Here is a 20,485-nt window from a genome sequence, read left to right as displayed (position 1 = left end):
AAATAAAAGAAATCAGCAAAACAATAGTTTGTTTACAAATCTTATTAGCCCTATTCAAAAGTTGATATGGATATTATGTGTCAATTTTGACGTTCCAGATGGATAAAATGTAAATCATCATGCGCAAAATATTGTCACATCGTGTAATAATCCCTTGTTTACTATTTTCCCGCTCCGATGGACACATCAGCAATATTGAACATCATTGAAAAATCACAAAAAAACCACTCACCAAATTCAGCAGATACACATTAGTGACAGTTCGCATTCTTTTGTTCTGGGCCAGCGTGAGAATCACCAGCAAATTGCCCACAACGGACAGTAAGAAGATGACCGCGTACAGCGGTATAATCAAATTATTCTGGATCGTTGAGTCACCGCTTGCTGCTCGATTGGCCCCTCCGGAACCGGCCGATGCTGCTGCCCCACCAGCGGTGGCTACGACGACGACCACCCCAACCGTGCCGTGACCGGAACCGTTTGCTGCACTAACAGCCGTTCCACCCCGCAGGCTCCATTCGGTAATGATGTTGTGACGAAGAATTTCGCCCAATGAGCTTGTGATGTTGTTCGGTTCCCCAACACGGGCCGGGGAGGTTACGTAGTCGACAAACAGGGACGACGTCTGATCCGATTTGACGCCCCACGAATGATACGGTGTGACAGGAAACTGGTTAGCAAACTGTCCCGACATGGCTTTGCTCTTGAGGAAACGGTCGTACTGGGTCAGCTGGTTGGCAACGGTCGTCGGTGGTGGCGATTTCAGCTCCACTCCGTACACGAACGACTCCTCTGTCATCATCAAACACGTTCTGAGGGGGGGGGGGGTGCGGTTTGTTTTACGTCCTACGGATGTTGATTGAGATATGTTTTGCAGGGGCACCTCTTATTCCGGTGTTTCTCGTTGTAAATGAGATTCTGTAAAGATATACAAATATAATTAGTTTCACATTAATGTTTCTAGTTAAGATGGAGGGAAATGGTTTGAGTGGCGTGTTTCAGTTGGGAGTTTCGGCAACGAAAGTTAATATAATTACTTAGATGGCAATAGCCGCAGGGTCAGAAGCATCGTGGATACTTCTAGATGAACACACTTTGTTGAGCTCGGTAATTTCCCGCACAGCCGACTAATCAGTAAATGTTTATACTGTGATATCTCGGAAAAGTTTCATTTGTTTGTTGATTTTCAGCGAAATGTTACCCGAGTGTCAGCAAGCCTTTGTAGTTTTTTCTGAGATCTCAGTGAAAAATGAATTTGCCGAGTGCTCAGCCGTTCAAATCTCGGCAAAAATATTCGGAGATTCAGTAAATTCGGGCAAGCATATCAACAAGTTATATTGTTTACAGTCATCCAGCTCAGGCCAGTAATATTCTTGGCATCCTGCTCCTATATACAGACACCCTCTCGCAAACAACAACTTTGTAAAACAAAACCACAGATTAACAGACATAACACTATGATGAAAATTCCTTCAAAATATATCGATCCACCAATTTTACCAGAACACTAGCTTTACCTTTTACACGCGATCCCAACCACTCATTTGCAAAAGGGTTATCCCTCAGGCTCGGGAAAAATTTTTCACTGGTGGTTTATCCCCCGTATACTTGCGCATATAACATATATCAGCGCCATTGTCGCATATGCGATGACCGTTAAAATGAGCGGAGAATTGTTTTCGAGTTAGTCTGTCTGTTAGTCTGTGACAAAACTTCCATATTAAAGTTTGTATTTGTTCCGTGAACAAATTGTGTCACATAATGACAAACAATCTGTGTAAAATGTAATTCTTCTAAAAATGGAACTGTCATGAAGAAAATGAATGGTTTCTATAGTTGATTAACAAATATGTATTTATTTTTTGAATTCTCAACAAAGTTGGCCACTTTCCAGCTTAACTTTTGTTCCCCATAATCCGCAAACATTCGTTCAATCAAACCACTTTACGAATTACGAGTAGACGTGCGCTTTTGAATAATAATCATAAATAAAGCAAAATAACTGGCACAATGGTTAATTCCGGCCAGAAACATTAATCATAAATAAGGCTCGTGTCTAGCAAACAACCACCACTGCTGAGCGCCATCACATTGAGTGTCAACATTGCCGAACAGAATAGTCACATCGGTGGAGCGAGCGAGCAAGCAAGTGGACGCGTGGTGGATAGGAGCGGGGTAGGGCTTTTAAAATTCGCTGTCGTGGGTTTGACGGTTGTCACCGGCCGAATAAAAACGAGTGATGGAAAAAAAGGGAACCGTTGCTTTTCAATGGATGGTTGCTGGTTAGCGAAGCGGTGTTGAATCCAGGATGGAAGTGGTTTGAGAGCATTGGAAATAAGTAGGCGGAACGGTGGGTTACATCAAATATAAATATGTTAATATGGAATGCTCTGATGATTTTTGAGGACTTGTTTAACACTACTCGATACCTAGAAAAGGTACGTTGACAACATGATAGTTGACTGGGATGAAATAGTGCTGGAACTGATGTTTAAACTCGCTGCTGACATCTTTCTGTGTACAAAATCTATAATTAAATTAGTTAGGGAATTTTCCTTTCCATTTCGTCTCATCAGAATCTGATACTAATTTAGCGACAGGACTACGCCAGTGCCGGATTGACGTTAGCTCCAAAAAACGAAAACACTATTTGTGTTTCTGGGCAAACGCTTTGTCCTGCGTGATGTCCCGCAAGAGAAGAGTTCTGATTAAGCTGACGAGAAATAATTAAATAGAAAATTGGCTTGCTAAGCTAAACCAAGTTTCGATTTAATTAATTCTCATCAGCATAATCAGCACTCATTTTCTAGTGGCACATCACGCAGGATAGTGATTTGGTTTTTTTTTGAGCTTGTGTCAATCCGGTGCAAGCTTAGTCCTGTCACTAAGTTAGTGTAGGATTCTGATGAGACGAAGTCGAAACGCAAATTCCATAACTAATTTACTCACAATTGTTTTTTCTGCTCTTTTCGACTCTACATTCTTTGGAAATAGGTTAATTTTATTGGTTTTTCCGTAGCTCAGAGTTGATTAGGGGTTTCTTCTATCAACCCGAATGAGAAGAAGTTTACACTCGAATCCATCGTTTGCTGAGAAAGGGTCACTAATATCTAGCTGCCGAAGTATTGAAGCTGCGGCAGCACACGTTACCCGTGATTTTCAAAATCATTCCCGTAATCTGTAGCTGAACATTTGAAATTAAGAAGAACTGAACAAATTGCTCTCCGGATTGACCATTGCCCAGGGTAGAGTGTTGCCTAACATCCTGGCCACTTTTGCTGCTGAAGAAGACCTCCGGAACATAAATCGCAACCTCCTTTTCTGGGTGACTATTTATTCTCTTTATATAAAAAATTATTTTGATTTTCTTTCATTAAAGGGTGGTATTGCATCACGGAAAAAACGCTGTCAAAATAAGCCTTTGTGTATTTTCTTTTGAAGATTTGGGTAGAAGTAGTTTAGAGTGTTGTTTACACTGTAGTTTTATCGCTGTCAGTTTTTTTTCGAAAATTGGAAAACATTGCGTTACCTGAAAAGCAACGTCGGTAATCGATTTTGCGAAAGCGCCTCAACTTTTTCATCGGGACCGCGGAAAACAACTCGGAATCGTGCGGCCAACGATGAGTCGTGTGATTAATCGTTACTATTGAACTCTGCGCATCGAACGGAGGGAAACGAGAAATGCGGACATAATGGATGTTCTATTAGTGATCAGGATCATAAGCGTGTAGTAAAAGCGTTTAAGCGGAATCCCAATGCTTCAGTCGGGGATGTGGCCAAAAAGTTGAATCTGTTCAAGTCTTACGTACAAAATGCAGAAGGCTCCAAATCGTGACGAAGGGCAAAATACGATGGGAAATTGACGGGACCGGAAACACGCAGATGCGGAAGCCTCATTGTCTCATCATGGACGATGAGACTTACGTCAAGGCGGACTTCCGGCAGTTTCCGGGGCCTGTTCTTCACCGCCCAGCACAAGTTTTATGTTTCGGAGGAAGTAAGGAAGCAGAAACTTTCAAAGTTTTCCAATAAATAAATGATTTGGCAAGCGATTTGCTCATGTGCTCAGAGTACGCCGTTCGTGACTACCGGGGCTGTAAACGGGAAGATCTTTTGGGTCACCTCTCATTGCTCTATTCCGCGTAATGAAAAGGCCGACTCTTTAGCAAATATGGGCGCATTAGAAGGCCAATTTGCTTTAACGAATTTTTCAGTATTTGTCATCAGAGGATACTCGACAGTTGACAAAACTCGTGAATCAATGGGGAACTTGGACGATGGTTACATTCGATTATCCCGAAGGTATCAACGAAGCTTTGGTTCAGGGGGGGGGGGGGGGGGGTGGGTGGATGTGGGTCGGGATTTCATACGTGTAATGTCCCGGCTTATGTCCAACCACTACACATTAGATGCGCATTTGCAGCGTATTGGGCTCACGGAGAGTAGTCGGTGCGCTTGTAATGAAGGTTATCAAGACATTGGTCACGTTGTCTGGGGGTGCGCCGGGTATTGTGGTGCCAGATCACAGTTAAAAGATTTCCTCCGGGCCCGAAGTAGACCGCCTGATGTTCCAGTTCGGGATATCCTGGCAAGTCACGATCTTCCTTATATGTCTCTCATCTACCTTTTTATTAAAACGACAAATATCCTAATCTAGCCCATATCCTTTATTTCTCGTTTTTAGAAGTTACCTGTCCTTCCTTTTGGAGCACCAGAATGCCAGTATGTGACTGCCGTCACTTTTACCACGCCTGCATAAAATGAATTTAAAGGGAGAGCAGTTCGATGGTCTGATTACTCTTAAAGGATTCTCCGCCGTCAACCCGATCCTAGACATCTACCAGCCTGAGGCATGAGTTAGTCACTGTTCTTCTCTTTGCCTGAAAGTTGCAAGTTTTGTTCTTCTTTCACTGTCATCGTGCTCGCTTACTCCTCCTCTCCCTGATACAACTCCTGCTGCTGTTACAAAATCCAATTTGTGTTATATTCCTAGTTCAACTGAGAAAGCTTGAAAAAGCAGCCATCTTGGAAAACGAAAAAAGCAGTTTTTTCTCCCACCATTTGGAAAACTTCATAAAAATCAATCACTAATACTCTACCAATGCCCCGAATACATCGATTAATTTTCATGAAGTTTTTCCCAACGGTGTGAGGAAAAACTTCGTTTTCCAAGATGGCCGCCTAAAAATAATGCATTTTGGGAAAATAGTAATTATCTGCGCCATGATTGGTCCGTTCCATTTCACATGACACATGTTACAGCGTTGTTAGGTAATACTCTATTTTATATTTACGATCGTTGGCTCATATATTAAGAATGGCATGTTTGCAAATTATTGAGTATTCTATTGTACTGGTTGGATCAGCTCGTTGCCCGGAGCTTGCACCCAAAAAATATATCGGCTACCAAAACAATACACAAAGCATTTGATTGGTTCCTTTTTCTTCAAATTTCCAGTTACCAAAATGTGTACCAATTTATTATGTACAATATTTTATTTTGAACATGTTCTAAGATTCGAAAAATCTACCACCATAAATCGGTATTTGTAATGATACTGTTCCCGTCAATGTGTCTCGTCCGCATGAAGCATGGAAGTGGGAAAGTAGCCACGTTGAACGAAATAGATGGGTAGGTAATATCAGAGATATAATCAAAGTGAAGTAGAATCACGTTTTTGTCTGTTAATACGAATGCTGAAATTTTTACTATTTTCTGAAAGATTGTATTAAAACCAGCTATTCATTTCACAATTCGTTTATTTGTCACGGCTCGATGCGTGACTTACATGAGTTGTGCATAAAAAATAAATTTTGAAAATAAATATAAATAGCCCTTTGTGGTTCAACCATCGATGCTGGTTGCACGATTGTCTGTGATTTACCTTTAGGTGTTGTGGTCTGAATATTTTCAATAGGTTTTCCACGGTGTTCAGCTTGCTCCGAGAACTCACACGTAGCAATTTGTTGGTCATAGGTATATAGTGTGATCTGTGCATGGGGTGTTGTGTTTTAGGCTCACGAAGGAAGTAACACCGTTGGGAATGCAGCCGGAAAAATCCCTGCAAAGGTCGTCCTTAATTGGGTTCACCTTACCGTATTGCGACATGAATCTGAAGATTGGGCTACCAGGAGATAAATCATATGTCGTATGTGCCATCCTCCATATACATGGGGATCTTCACCTTGACATTATCATGTTCAAAAAAGTGTTTATGTTTTTGTAGATAAATTCATCCGCTTGGTGACGTTTGTATTCTAAACAGGTTGAAACTGAATAAGATGAACTTGAAATAATTTTAATTGTAGAAAAACACATAAATTTATCTTCCAATAAGCGCTCCACATCTCACAAAGGCGGGAAAATTCTACTGGTTTTGTTATCAATGATCGCCGTTAAACTCATTGTACTAAGATAACTCGGTTCACAAAGTTCACACATTTCTCACAAGCACTCTTCCCGTGATCTTGATCGGGAAGTAGTTGGGCGACAATATTTGTTCAGCCTTTTGGATCCGACTACTTTGTTTACCGTCTCGATAGATCTTCAGAAAATATTGAGTGTCCAGGCTACGGGTGGTGGCGTTCTTATTGCAGTGAAGCGTCCGTTCCATTCGTACCGCAACTCTCAGACAGTTCGGGTGTGTTTTAATCTATGTACGGTGTGTGATTAGACACGATTATACAATTATACGTTTTGATTTGTGCCTATTTCTAAAGGCCACATTCTTCAGCCTTTTGTTCGCGCAGTAAAGATTAAATAAGCTGGATCGGTGCTTCGTTGGGAACCAGTTTCAAGATCAGGGTTTTTTATCTTAACACGTTTATTGCTTTCTCCCGTCTGCGTGGGCGCTGGCACCGTACATTGACGTTTTAGATGGTTCCCTCTCTGGATGGTCAAATTCAACTCCTAAGGCTCACAACTCTCCGGCCCAAACGCTATCTAGAACTCTTAACTGGTCCGTAGTCTACCTTCGGGCCAAGACTTAATTACTAAATCTTTTTCCGATTTCCAATGACCTGACAGAACGATTCTTGGCAGTGACCAAAATTTCAAAGGGTTTTGTTACCAACTCAAAGCAGGAAAATGATATTACTTACTGTGAACACTTTACGCGGAAGTATAATGTATATATTTCAGCTGTAAAAGTAGAAATTGAAAGTGTTATCGACGATGAGAGGTTGAAATGTAATGATTTACTGCGGTGAGAATACTGTATTGCAACTATTTGAATTCAATTTTAATCGCGGGAGGATGTTCAAAAACTCTTATCGAGTGACCTTCGCCGGGGCTGCTTTATCGAACTACATCTTTCTGCACAAGGTTCGTCTGCCTGTCTGTTTGTACCGCGGGTAATGAATTGCTCTTATTGTAAACAATTAAACAATTGGGCCACACAGCCACACACTGATATCTCGGCATGTCCTGCGAATAAACCACGCGGGGATAAGCTAAAACGCTCTCTTGCGGGACGTACCTAGCGTTTATTTGCAGAAATTTTAAAGAAAGTTACACCACAATCTTCAATGAACCTCTATGAGGCCGAGGTTGATGACCCAGAAGAGGGAACATGTACTAGGGTGCCAAATGCGTAAAGTGTCCCTTGACGGGGCTCCGCAAGTGACATCTCTTGGAAATGCTGTAACCAAACCGAAACAAGTAGCTCCTGGTCTCGGAAGTTTAAGATCAAAGAAGAAGTTTCCAGCACTTCCGGGAACATCAAAAACCACTTCCTTAACTTCAGTTCGAGAGCGATCGCGGCACTGCAATTATCAAACTCATCTCGTCTGGATTATAACAGACTTATATGCGGAGAAGGTCACCGCGTATAACGTCATCCGGGATGACGGTTTTCCTGCTAGCTATCGACAGTATGCGACGACAGAAACGTGAATGAACAGTTTGACGAAAGCCAAGTAACGTGGCTAGTGGTGCCGGTTCGTTGACGGGTTAACGAGGGAAACACCTATGAGCAATGTTTTGAGCGTGGCCTGACTTATGTGAAACCGTAACATTATCAACGAGAACGTGGAATATTCAAATTGTTGGATATTTGATTTCGCTGAGAAGGATGGCCGGATTCCGGCCCGGCACAGAAGACCTACCGCGCCGCGTCCCCTCCTGATACCGCGAACGAAACACCTTTTTGCGATGATGGAGTTCTCACTTGCGCTCTTATCCTGCAACAATAAAGCCCCAGGGATGGACAGAATCAAATTGAACTTATTGAAGAATCTGCCAGACTCTGCCAAAAAACGGTTTTTGAGTTTATATAATAAGTTTCTTGAGAGTAACATTATTCCACACGAATGGAGATAAGTGAGAGTAATCGCCTTCCAAAAACCAGCCTCCACTCACAGCTCGTATCGTCCGATTGCAATGTAGTCCTGTATCCGGAAATTATTCGAGAAAATGATCCTGTACCGTATCCACAATTGGGTCGAAGCGAGTGGTTTACTGTCAGATACACAATATGGTTTCTGCAAAGGCAAAGGGACGAACGATTGTCTTGCGATGTTCTCAATCGAAATTCAAATGGCCTATGCTAGCAAAGAGCAGATGGCATCAGTTTTCTCAGATATTAAGGGGCTTTTGATACTTTTGATACAATATTCTTTCTGAGAAACTGCACCAGCATTTCGCCGATTTTGAGCAACTTTTTGCTAAGCTTGTTAACGGACACTTTAACACTGATTTATTGACATTTCGATTTTGCTAAGCACCCTTTTATACAAGTTTTATGTCAACGACATGGATGAATTGCAAATCACTACACGCTGGACGCGCATCTTCGACATCTTGGGCTTGTGGATAGTGGCATCTGCGCCTGTGGTTGACGGCTACCGCGATATCAAACCAATTGTCTGGGCGTGCACCGAGTATAGTTCTGCCAGGTCCTCGACTACTTTATTGCTTCCGGGTTCGTGAAGGACCACCATCTGATATCCACTATATGTCCCTTATCCACCTGTTCCCAAAATCAGTTGATGCATAGGTTTAGATTGTCGTAAAATTTCTCATAGGAACTTTTGTTGCCTATCGTAAATATTCCTAATGTTAAGATAGTTGTAATTTTTTTTTCATAAAAAAACTATAATTCATGTTAGAACCAAATTTATTTCCAAACCTGTCAAAACTTTGCAATAGATAAACGTTGCAAATCAGTTGCCTCACTATTGCCATCTTCTCAACTTTTCACTCAACGTACTCCAACTATCTTACATCGATTACTGCATTTTGATTGCCGAATATCAGCAAAATTTTGCTGAATATTGTCTTGCTGAAATATCAGCAATACTTCCAGCAAAACCTATTTCGCTGTAATTACAACAATTCAAAACTGTCCAAGTTTGCTGAACTGTCAGTTTGATTAGCTGGAACTCAGAAAAATTGCCATTCTTTCACTGATTGTTTCAGCAATCAAATTCTATAGATTTGCTAATTTTCGTCAAAATAATTGGCTTTACTAAAAATCAGCGAAACAAAAATTGCAAAGCTGAACAAATCCAGTTTTGCTGAAAAGTTTCAGCAAAATCTTTTGCTGAAACAAAACACAAAAAATTGGAGTGTACGTTTTCCAAACGTGTTCCTGATGCTCGCTTTGTTTACACACATTTCGAATCGACTCTAAACGTCTATTGTCTGTGATTCAATTTTTTAGCAAAATGCTAAAAAGCTCCGACATATTTCCCATTGCGACAATTAAGTTGCTGTGTATGTGCGCTTCTGTAATCTGCTACGTTGAATTCCCTCACTTTCGGCGAAACGAATAAATAAATATAAACCGCATAACATTCCGTCTGGCATCTCAAAACATCAAAGCCATATATTCCAAACTCCCAACGCAGACCATAGCGACATTTTACGCATCGAGCTCTTTTTCTTTGGCGGCATCTTGTGAACCTGTCGTTTCTCTTTTATTTTAGGAGTACTCATGATCAAGAAGCGTCTGGTAATTATGTACCTACTGTATTGTGTGATTTGCGGAAATGAGTGGGGTGCCAATGGGAATTTGGGTTCTGTAACTGTTGCGAAGAAGAGAATACGAAACAGATGCGGTTTCTGAAAGAGTCAGCAATTGCTTCGGTTTATTTATGGGTACATAAAATACGGAGACAGAAGCTTGTAATCATACTTTCGGAAATGTAAATGCTACGAAGAAAACAATACACTGGTATAATAGATGATGCAAAACCACCTATTAATAATTTGCGACAGAAGCAGTTTCCCAGTAAAGTTCAACCGGAAATGAGCCGAAACTCTGGTTGCTGCTAGTTAGTAGTCCAGTAATTAGAATCGGTTGTGTTAGAGCACCCGCACCAATGCGTTGCTATGCCTGGTTGGACAGCATTCGGCAACCTTTACCACAACGCGGCAACCACACCGAAGGTTGCCGTACGAGTGCGGGAAATAGCAATTTATACTTGGAGTAGTAGCGAGTAAATAAATCTAGCAACTCGATAGCAACGCATCACCAAGTTGCTAAAGTTTGTTTATTTTCGTTTCTGGCTATTGCCGAATTCTCGTGCGGTTCTAGTCGAGGCAGATTCATCCGTTTATTGTGTCGAAGGTTTATTCCTACAAAATTACAGTCCAGTCCGAAACATCCTTTTGATTTGGAATACCAGAGATGGCCATAATTTGTTGGCCAAACAGTATTTGTGTATTCCCGAAACCAAAAGTGCATTGAATTTTATTTTACTCCGGGATAATCTGCGGCAAATCAATTAAGTTTGAATTTTCGTAGGCTAGTTGTGAAGAACCAGAAATCCCGCGAAAATGTACTGTGATTAATACTCAGATCTTCTGAAAACCTATTATTTATGGTGTAGTTCTGATAGAATTATTAAAGCTACACTCATTAATCTTTGGGTGTAATCAATCGTTTTTTATAACACACCGCTGCAGCAGCACTACCAGAAAACGAACACGTCATTAGGTTTCAATGGACCGTAAAGGATAATTGCACGACTGCACGTCGTTTGCTACACTATCATTGAAAATCTTTTCTGGTCTTATTAAAAATCCTCCATGAAACCACAATGACAGAGAAAATGCAAATGGTTTCTCTATTTCTAAAAAGACATCCAAATAGCATAGGACGATGAACCACACAAAAAATATGCGTGGTCCAACATCGAAAACTATACTCGCAGAACGGGTAAGTTCTCAGGGCAATTTGTCGTAGTTGAAACAGTTCGATGATCTGGGCTAAATATGAATATGAAACTGATTAATCAGGTAGTTCCAAAATTGATGGTGATGTGAACTCAATTGAACCGAGCCATCACCCCTCTTTAAGAAAATTATGAGTTTAAATTACACATACACACATGTCATTCGGCCTAATAATCCTGTATCGAACGGTGGATATTTAGAATACTTTAGAAATACTTCATACTGATTTTTGCTTTCAAGTATGATTGATAATTTTTTTGCAACGCAGTATTCGCAATTGATTTTAGAATGCGCAGTGGACATGTTGAGCCCGTCGTGCATTTTTATGTACGTAAAAAACTATTTTATTTTTTTAAATTTTTGCAATGTAAATGTATTCGACTGTTTCCAACGAAAATAATAAAATATTATACGGAAATGGTGTAATATTACGAGTTTAATATCATGATAATTCGAGAATAATAAATTATTTTTATTGCATCATTCCGTATGCTAAAACGACCATTTCAAACCAATTGGTCATGGTGTGTTCACTACTAAATTGTAGAAGAATGAAAAAGATAGGATTAAAGTGTCGAATAACACGTTATAGCGAATATGAAGAGGCTTAATTACTGAACAATCGCTACGAAGAATTTTATTACTTAAAAAATTAAAATAATTACAAATCTCCTTTGAAAAACACTAATTGTGAGCTATTTTACTAGTAAAAAGTAATTTAGTGCTCTTTACTAAAATATTTGTACATAATTGGGTAGGGTATCTCAGCTTTCCAATGAAACCTTGAAAATATGGATATAAAACATATTTTTTAGACTTTTTACAATTCTTATAAAAGAAATGTATAGAATTCGCTCAAACTTTCAAGATTTTTTCCGAGGCCCGGAGGGCCGAGTCTTATATGCCAATCGACTCAGCTCGACGATTTGGGACAATGTCTGTGTGTGTGTCTGTGTGTGTGTGTATGTAACGGACAAATTCTCATTCGTGTTTCTCAGCAATGGCTGAACCGATCTTATCCAAACCAATTTTAAATGAAAGAACTAAAAAAACAGTATGAACGCTATTAATTTGTTTTTGATTCTGATGTTTAGTTTCCAAGATATGAATGATTGAATGGGTAAAAATGGCGTTTTTTGCAGTTTGTTTGAATTATCTGCCGAAATTGACAATATTAACAATTTATATGTTTTTAGACAGCTTTAACAAATACCTTTCGAACAAGCTATAGATTGTTGAAATCGGACTATTATCAAAAGAGATATTTAACATTAAATGCGGACGAAAGATTTCTATCATTTCCCATTGCCAGAAATATGAACAAAAACATGTAATCTATTATTAACGCTAAAACGGCTTATTTTAGGTCAATAGTATCTTCGGAGAATTTAATGGAGGAAATATGCCCTTTCTTTTGGTATTGTGCTTTTGCTGTTTAATCCCCCTATGAGTGAGATATTTTCACAAATTTTCTTGGAAGTGATTATATCGAAATGATGCCTTCTACAAATTTGTAGCTCTTACTTTTGCGAATAACTTTACTGAAGACTTTAAATATCTATTTTGAATACTTTAAAAGTTATGGCTTGTTGTTTGTGGATTACTCTTTATCGCCTATTTATTGTTCAATATAGTAATAATCCATTGAAATAAGTTAAACATTATTTCGATGAAACGAATTTTGTATTTCATTTTACTATCTACAACCGCTAAAAATAATCACCGAACACGTCAATATTGTCTGGAAGGAACTTGATAACTTATCAGTGCAAAAATGTTCATTTATGCAAACCTTTTGACAGCATTTTTTCTAACTTGATCGATCTGAAACATATAGGAAAATGAAAAGCGAAATAAATAACTCCAAGCAACGGCGTAGCCAAGAGAAGGTTTTGGGGTTTAACGCCATATAACCCCCCCCCACCACATCTAAAAAAATATTGGCTTGAAGATGAAAATTTATTGATGCTGACAGATTTAATTCAATATTACAATAACAATTATCTGATTCGTACATTGATAACCTGTTGTAAACTTCATGAGGACTGTTGATAAATTGTCGGACTGGGGTCCTGATATGTAACTGATCTATTGGTCTTGATTTCACAGTTGTCTAATAGCATCAATATCAAATTCCTGCCTGAAAACATTCCAATAGAAAATTCCTGAGTTCTGTAATCAATCATAATCCTCAGATTTCTTTTCAAATTGAGCTCGCTTTTGTAGAGATGTACTATAATAAGGGTTATTTATAATAAGGGAATTTAAAATTGATTTAATGTCTATGAAACATAGAACTGCTCACCAAAAAATGCATAACTTTCGACATTTGCTAAAAATGTTTTTGCCTTTCTCATTCACTCTAAAATTCGTCAATCTAATCCCGACCGGGAGGGCCGAGTGTCATATGCCATTCAACTCAGTTCATCGACATCGGAAAATGTCTGTGTGTGTATGTATGTGTGTATGTGGAAAAAATGTGACCTCTGTTTCTCAGAGATGGCTGGACCGATTTGCACAAAGTTAGTCTCAAATGAAAGGTACAACCTTCCCATCGGCTGCTATAGAATTTTTTATTGATTGGACTTCCGGTTCCGGAGTTACGAGTTGAAGAGTGCAATCACACAGCAAATTCCCATATAAACTGAAATGAAAAATTTTCAGAATCAAATTTGTATTTTTGATGCCAAATGACTTTAAAATGCATGAAACATTGAGATGTTTGACAAAAATTGACTTTTTGGACTTTGGTACATTTTTGCCTTTCTCATATAGAAAGGTTATGCAATCACTCTAAAAATCGTCAATCATACCGGCCCGGAGGGAGTATGCAGTGAGGGGTTGCTACTTTAAAATTAAAACTAGTTCAAAAAATTTTAACAAGTCCGGCAGAACCCGGACCTCCCGAATCTTTTTCCATGATCCGCCGCTGGTTTCAAGCGATGTTTCAGTATCACATAGTATCTCAAGATCGTGGCTGTCGATCCATTGTATGTATGTGCATATCGTACTGAACATGTAATATTCATTTCCACCTTTGTATTGAACATAACCAGCCATGGAATCGTAGTCTGGACAAATGAGACAAGCACAATTGCACCACTAGGTGGATTAAAACAGGTTTTTTTTGGGAATGCGTCGAGTTGAGACGAAAACGTAATATGATTAATAACGAGGATAACACTCCGAATGTAGAGAGAAATTTATGAAAAATAACGATTTCCATTCGATTCTAGCAGGTTCTGATCGATTTTGATGAGCATTTGATTTTTGTTGTATGACCAATTATATGTATAGGACAAATGTGTAAAAGCAGTAATTTAAGGTCAAGATAGCATCATTTTGAAACCGCCAACTTCGAAGGTTTAGTATCTTCGATGAGTTTTACAAACGTTAAACAGCGCATCATTTGATAAAATAATTTTGACGGAATATCATCCAAGAAGTATTTATGGTGATTTTTCTCAGGTTAATATTCATGACTACAATAAAGTCTCAACAAATTCGCCAAAGACACGAACTCTGTTACTATTTTCTGAAAAATTAATTCTGCATAATTTTAAAACTTCAAAAATTACGGAATTATGCCCTTTGGACAGTATGATCGATTTTCACCAAACCCCCACCAAACCGAATTTCTGGCTACGCCGCTGACTTCAATTAAGTAGAAACAAAGTCGTTCTACACTCGTTCACAAGAAACTTCTTCGAATACTGAATATCTATTATAATACATTGAAACCCTGATTTTATCAGCCAAATATGAACATATGTTTGATGGGCTCTAGTAGACGAACAAGACTGAATTCGAGTAAATCCTTTCTTGAGCATGTTTTCCTTATCATGAAGATGGAAATATGCAAAAATAAAAAGTTCATCATAATCAGAAATAGTTATCAGACTACATCAAGGGACGGGAAGAATATTTTAACAGCTTCAGTTTATTATAAAGAGAAAAAAATTGCTCGATTTAGTCAATTTCTCTATTTTGTCAGCCTAAAATACACCATGAGACTGATAAAAATGGGTCTTTATTGTATGTATTATTCGATGTGTTTCACATTAATAGGTACATTTCATTTTTGGGGATTTTTTATTGTATCGAACTACAACAATTTTTAGGTAATTTTCAAGGGGTTTTTTTTATAGACTTCTTCCAAAATTTGGCGAACCTATTCCAATTCGTATACCAATTAGTTGGTATACTTAAGGGTTAATATGTTGCAGATAGAGAAAATACTGAAATTTTCAGCTTTCTTCTTACACAATATTACGAAAGATTATTAAACAATTTTTCTTAATAAGTTTGTGAAAATTATAAACTATTTGAAATTTTTTAATAGTATAATTTTTTTTTATTTAACCGTGATTTTTTAATAAATAGTGACCATCGCTTCACAACGTAGTCTATTTTTCATGGCTTGCGGTGAGCACGATCTCTCGAATTGCTGAACTGAAAATTATGGAATAGAAATTAATTTTTAGTATTCTTTACTTTACTCGCCGCGCAGATAGCTCTGAATTAGACCCGCTGGTGCCCTAAGACGATTTTGCTAGATTTTCAGAGCACTGTGCACACAGTGCATTAACGCAAGTGACGGAAGGTTATCGAAAAGTTTCGTGAAAATGAAAATTCCAGTAATGATGATGATTTTCCCAAACGGTTAGTTTTCGAGAGGTTTTTATTTGTTCTTTGGCATTAGGATTAGCGATAATAATTCAAATCAAGGATACTACTGGGAAATCACCTTTAGAAAAAGTCGATGTCGAAGTAAAATTTGGAACTATGCACGCATGCACTTCAGAGATAGCGTGATATCCGGAGCTGCGATTTCATTTCAACCCTTTTTTGTGAAAATGGCGATACTTACAAATGTAAACATAAGGCTTTTTTCATACATGCGAATGAGGGCTTTGAAACGCAACCAATTAACCTAAAAATTTTGATTCTACGATATTGCTTTCTTAAACTACAGCAAAAAATACAACGGGCAAAACTGTATTTTTGTTTGTTTATTTAAAGTTTCGCCCTCCACGTTCCATGCAAACAAACAGGGCGATACTTTTTTTGCTAGCAGTTTAGAAGCGAAACTGTCATTTTCGTATTTTTTGAGGATTATCAAGCTGATACCAGCTGTAAATAGTAACAATGATCGCTATTGAAAAAAACCCGGACGAAATCGGTGGTGTAGAACGGTAGTTATTGTAAAAAACGTAAGAACGATACTTCAATGCTGATAGGTGGGACCGAAAAAGTAAACAATCGCCAAAGGGACGATACTATCATTTTGTCAATTTCAATAGCAAAAACAAATTTTAATTTAATAATTTCAATACTTTATGAAGTTTTGGGTTTCGATCACTGAATCATGCAATCTAGGATGTAAAAAACACAATAGTTCTTTAATAGGAAATAAAACCAAGTCTGGAAATATTCACTGTTGATTTTCTTTGAATGGTATCACTGCTAGTATCGCCCTTTTCAAGAAAAAGCGTTGATTTCTTAGTTCTCAGTCGCGTTGGTAATTTGAGTAAAGTATAAACTTCAAATCTATTAAAAAAATGCGATTTTTTTTTGGCTCAGTACAATATATAACCCCTTTAGGAAAATTCAGTTTTCCCACCACAATTTAGATATTTTATTAACAGAGCATTAACAATAATTCGTTGGTATGTCTATTTTATGGGCCATTTTTTCGCTTTCCCATTGATTTGGTTTGAGATTTCTAGCACTGATGTTGTCCTATGCTGATTTGAGAGATTCTCTGAGTCCTGCCACTATCCCATGTAGTATGTGTTATCAAAAACATCGCGAAGCATCAAGTTCTAAATGTTCTCAAACGATATAATATCCGAAGAGAATGATAAGAGTTATAAGAAATGTCTCATCACACTGTTAGGTGGATTAAAAGCGTTTTTAAGTACTAGTCGACTACAGAAAAAGTTTATTGATGAAATTACAAAAAAAACAAGAAGAGATAGGAATACATTGTAGAAAAACAGTTTATGGGTCGTCGTAAAACTCACCTTTTCGGAAATAGAGATTGCTGTGTTCATAATTTGTTATTTTGAGAAAATTAACAAAAACTTCATCACAAATGCTACTTTACCACTAAAAGTTAACTAAAACTACTTAATTTATAGATATGGGGACACCATTCAACAGGAAATTTTCTTACATTTGCAATGGAACTAAAAGATTTCAAATACCAAGTATAATTTTCGAGTTAGATGTATTTTAAGGCAAATAAGTTATTTACATAAAAAATTTCAATAACTCTGTAACGGTTGATATTTGATGGTATGTGTAGAACGATTTTTTCTCCAAATATTACAGTCTATCGCCTCTTGAGAGGTTCTTAATCATGAACCAAATAGACTGTATATGTTATGCTGAGCAAAAAAAAAAAACAAAAAAGCCAAATTTTTCGTATCAATTTGAAGTCTATATTCTCAAAAGCGTTTACTCAAATTTCCAAGACTGCGTACATAGTTCAAACTTTACTCTGATATCGACTTTTTCTAAGTGGCTTCTTAGTAGTATCTGTGATTTGAATTGTTTTTTTATTCAGTTCGTTTATTTAATAGGCACAAATGCGTTAGCTTGGCAGTGCCAAATTCTTTTTTTTACATTTTGAATATCTTAAAACTAAAAGGTTGCAATGCACAAATATTTTTTTAATATTGAGAGGAACATTATTTACAACTATCTTAAACTAAAAATACGATTCGATATAAAAGATTGAACAATAATTATTTTTTACAAAAAAAAAATTACAGCTATCTTAAAACTAGGAATGTAGATTAATATAAAAGAACGGGAACAAATTTTTATGAGAAATTTCACAGCTATCTTAAAACTAGGAATATAATACAAATTGTTTTTTGTAACAGCAGCAGGGTGCACTGCTCTGAAAATCTATTAAAAAATTTCAAATATTTTATAATTTTGCCAACCTTATTAGGAAAAAATTGTTTAATATTGTGTTCGAAAAAAGTTGAAAAATTCTGTATTTTCTCGACCTACAACATATAACCCCTTAAGTATACCAATTAATTTAAGATACCCTTTTAACATAAACTATCACACGAATGGGAATAGGTTCGCCAAAGTCGATAAAATAACCCCTTGAGAACCATAAAAAATTGGTGAAGTTCGATGCAATTGAAAAAATATGCTCAAAAAATTAGATGTATTTGTTAATGTGGGACACCGTGAATAATAAATATAGTTAAGTCATTCTACACTCGTCCACCAGAAACTTCTTCAAATACTGCCTGTCTATAATAATACATTGAAGACCTGACCTGACCTGATCAGTCGGAAAATTTGTCACCCTCATATGAAAAAGTTTGATGGGCTCTAGCTGACGAACAAGGCTGATTTCGAGTAAATCCTGTCTTAAGCATAAAACATGCTTATCATAAAGATCTTAAAGAGCAAAAAAACATCATTTTTTTTTTTATTTTTGCGCTAGAAGACTATATTAAATAGCCAGAAATAGTTATCAGACTACATCAAGGGAAGGGAAGAATATTTTATGTCCCGATTTAGGCAATGTCACCGTTTTGTCAGCTTAAGAGCTAACATGTTGCAGACGAACAAAATACAGAAACTTTCAGCTTTTTTCCTGAACTATATTACAAAAGCTTATTGAACAACTTTCCTAAATAAAGTTGAGAAAATTATAAGGTATTTGAAAATTATTAATAGATTTTCAGAGTAGCGTGCACCCAGTGCACTAACACAAGTGGCGGAAGGTTACCGAAAAGTTTCGTGAAAACGAAAATGCCAGTAATGATGATGAATTTTCCTAACGGGTTTCTCGAAAGTTTTTTGTTCTTTGGCATTCAAATCAAAGATACTATTGGTTAGTCACTTTTAGTAAAAGTCGATATCGAAGTAAAGTTTGAACTATGCACGCATGCACTTCAGAGGAAGCGTAATATCAAGAGCTAAAATTGCAGTGCTTAGTTCTCAGTCGCGTTGGAAATTTGAGTAAACGCTATTGAGAGTATGAACTTCAAATCGATTAAAAAAAATTTTTTCGTTTTTTTTTGGCCAAGCAAAACATATATAACTGCTTTAGGAAAATTCAGTATTCGCTATACAATGCATTGATTGAAGACTATAACTATTTTATTAACAGAGCATTAGCAACAGTTCGTTTGTATGTCTATTTTATGGGTCATGAAAGTCAGATGAAAAATTAAATAAATAAATAAATAAATAAATAAATAAATAAATAAATAAATAAATAAATAAATAAATAAATAAATAAATAAATAAATAAATAAATAAATAGATAAATAAATAAATACATAAATAAATAAATAAATAAATAATTAAATAAATAAATAACTAAATAAATAAATAAATAAACTAATAAATAAATGAATAAATAAATAAATTTGGTTTAGCCTTTGAGATTTCTAGCCCTAATATTATCCTATGCTTATTTGAGCGATTCTCCCTGCCACTATCCCATATAGTATGTGTTATCATAAAACATCGTGAAGCATCAAGTTCTAAATGTTGTCAATCGATATAATCCCTAAGAAAGTGGTAGGAATTATAAGAAATGATAGGAATTATAAGGTGAATTAAAAGCGTTTTTAACTTTAAATATATGCGTTTTAATTAATTATTTCATTCAGCATCTTTTTATTCATTTGGTTCATCTGCGTTCATTTTATCTATTTTATTTGTTTCATTCTTTCACTCTCATTAGTTTATTCTTTTCGTGCATTTTCCTGATATCATTCATTCAACTTATTTTATTCACTGTTTTCATTCTATGCATTCTATTATTTTTTCAGCTCACACATTTTGTTCAGTTTCTTCATTTTAATAATCTGACTATTTTCAGTTTTATTCATTTCATCCAAATAATTTATTTGACGCAATTTATGTTTTTTATTAATTCATAACCTTTTAACATCGTTTAATTTTTCATTTTAATCAATGCACTTTATTCTGATTTTGTTTATTTGATTTGTTTGTTTTATTTATCCTTTAATTTTTTTTATTTTATTCATTTTGTTCATCCCATTCATTTTATTCATTTGAACCATTATATTCACTGGATTCATTGAATTAATTTGATTCATTTGATTCATTTGATGCATTTGATACATTTGATTCTTTTGATTCATTTGATTCATTTGATTCATTTGATTTATTTGAATCATTTGATTCATTCGATTCATTTGATTCATTTGATTCATTTAATTCATTTGATTCATTTGATTCATTTAATTCATTTGATTCATTTGATTCATTTGATTCATTTAATTCATTTTGTTC

General features: G+C 36.6%; 1 protein-coding gene across 1 annotated transcript in view; it reads right to left on the bottom strand.

The window, feature by feature from the left end:
- Nucleotides 1-20,485, bottom strand: part of LOC131681948 (octopamine receptor 2-like) — a 121,370-nt gene that overhangs the window by 65,163 nt on the left and 35,722 nt on the right. Inside the window, exon 2 of the mRNA XM_058963061.1 lies at nucleotides 233-918. Within this exon, the coding sequence (XP_058819044.1) occupies nucleotides 233-802 (570 nt within the window). The 5' untranslated portion in view covers nucleotides 803-918. The remainder of the gene's footprint in view (nucleotides 1-232; nucleotides 919-20,485) is intronic.

This window comes from Topomyia yanbarensis, chromosome 1, assembly GCF_030247195.1.
Source record: "Topomyia yanbarensis strain Yona2022 chromosome 1, ASM3024719v1, whole genome shotgun sequence".
Taxonomy (NCBI): Eukaryota; Metazoa; Arthropoda; class Insecta; order Diptera; family Culicidae; genus Topomyia; species Topomyia yanbarensis.
The sequence above is the reverse complement of the archived record's forward strand: the minus strand, read 5'-3'. Positions and strand labels throughout refer to the sequence as shown.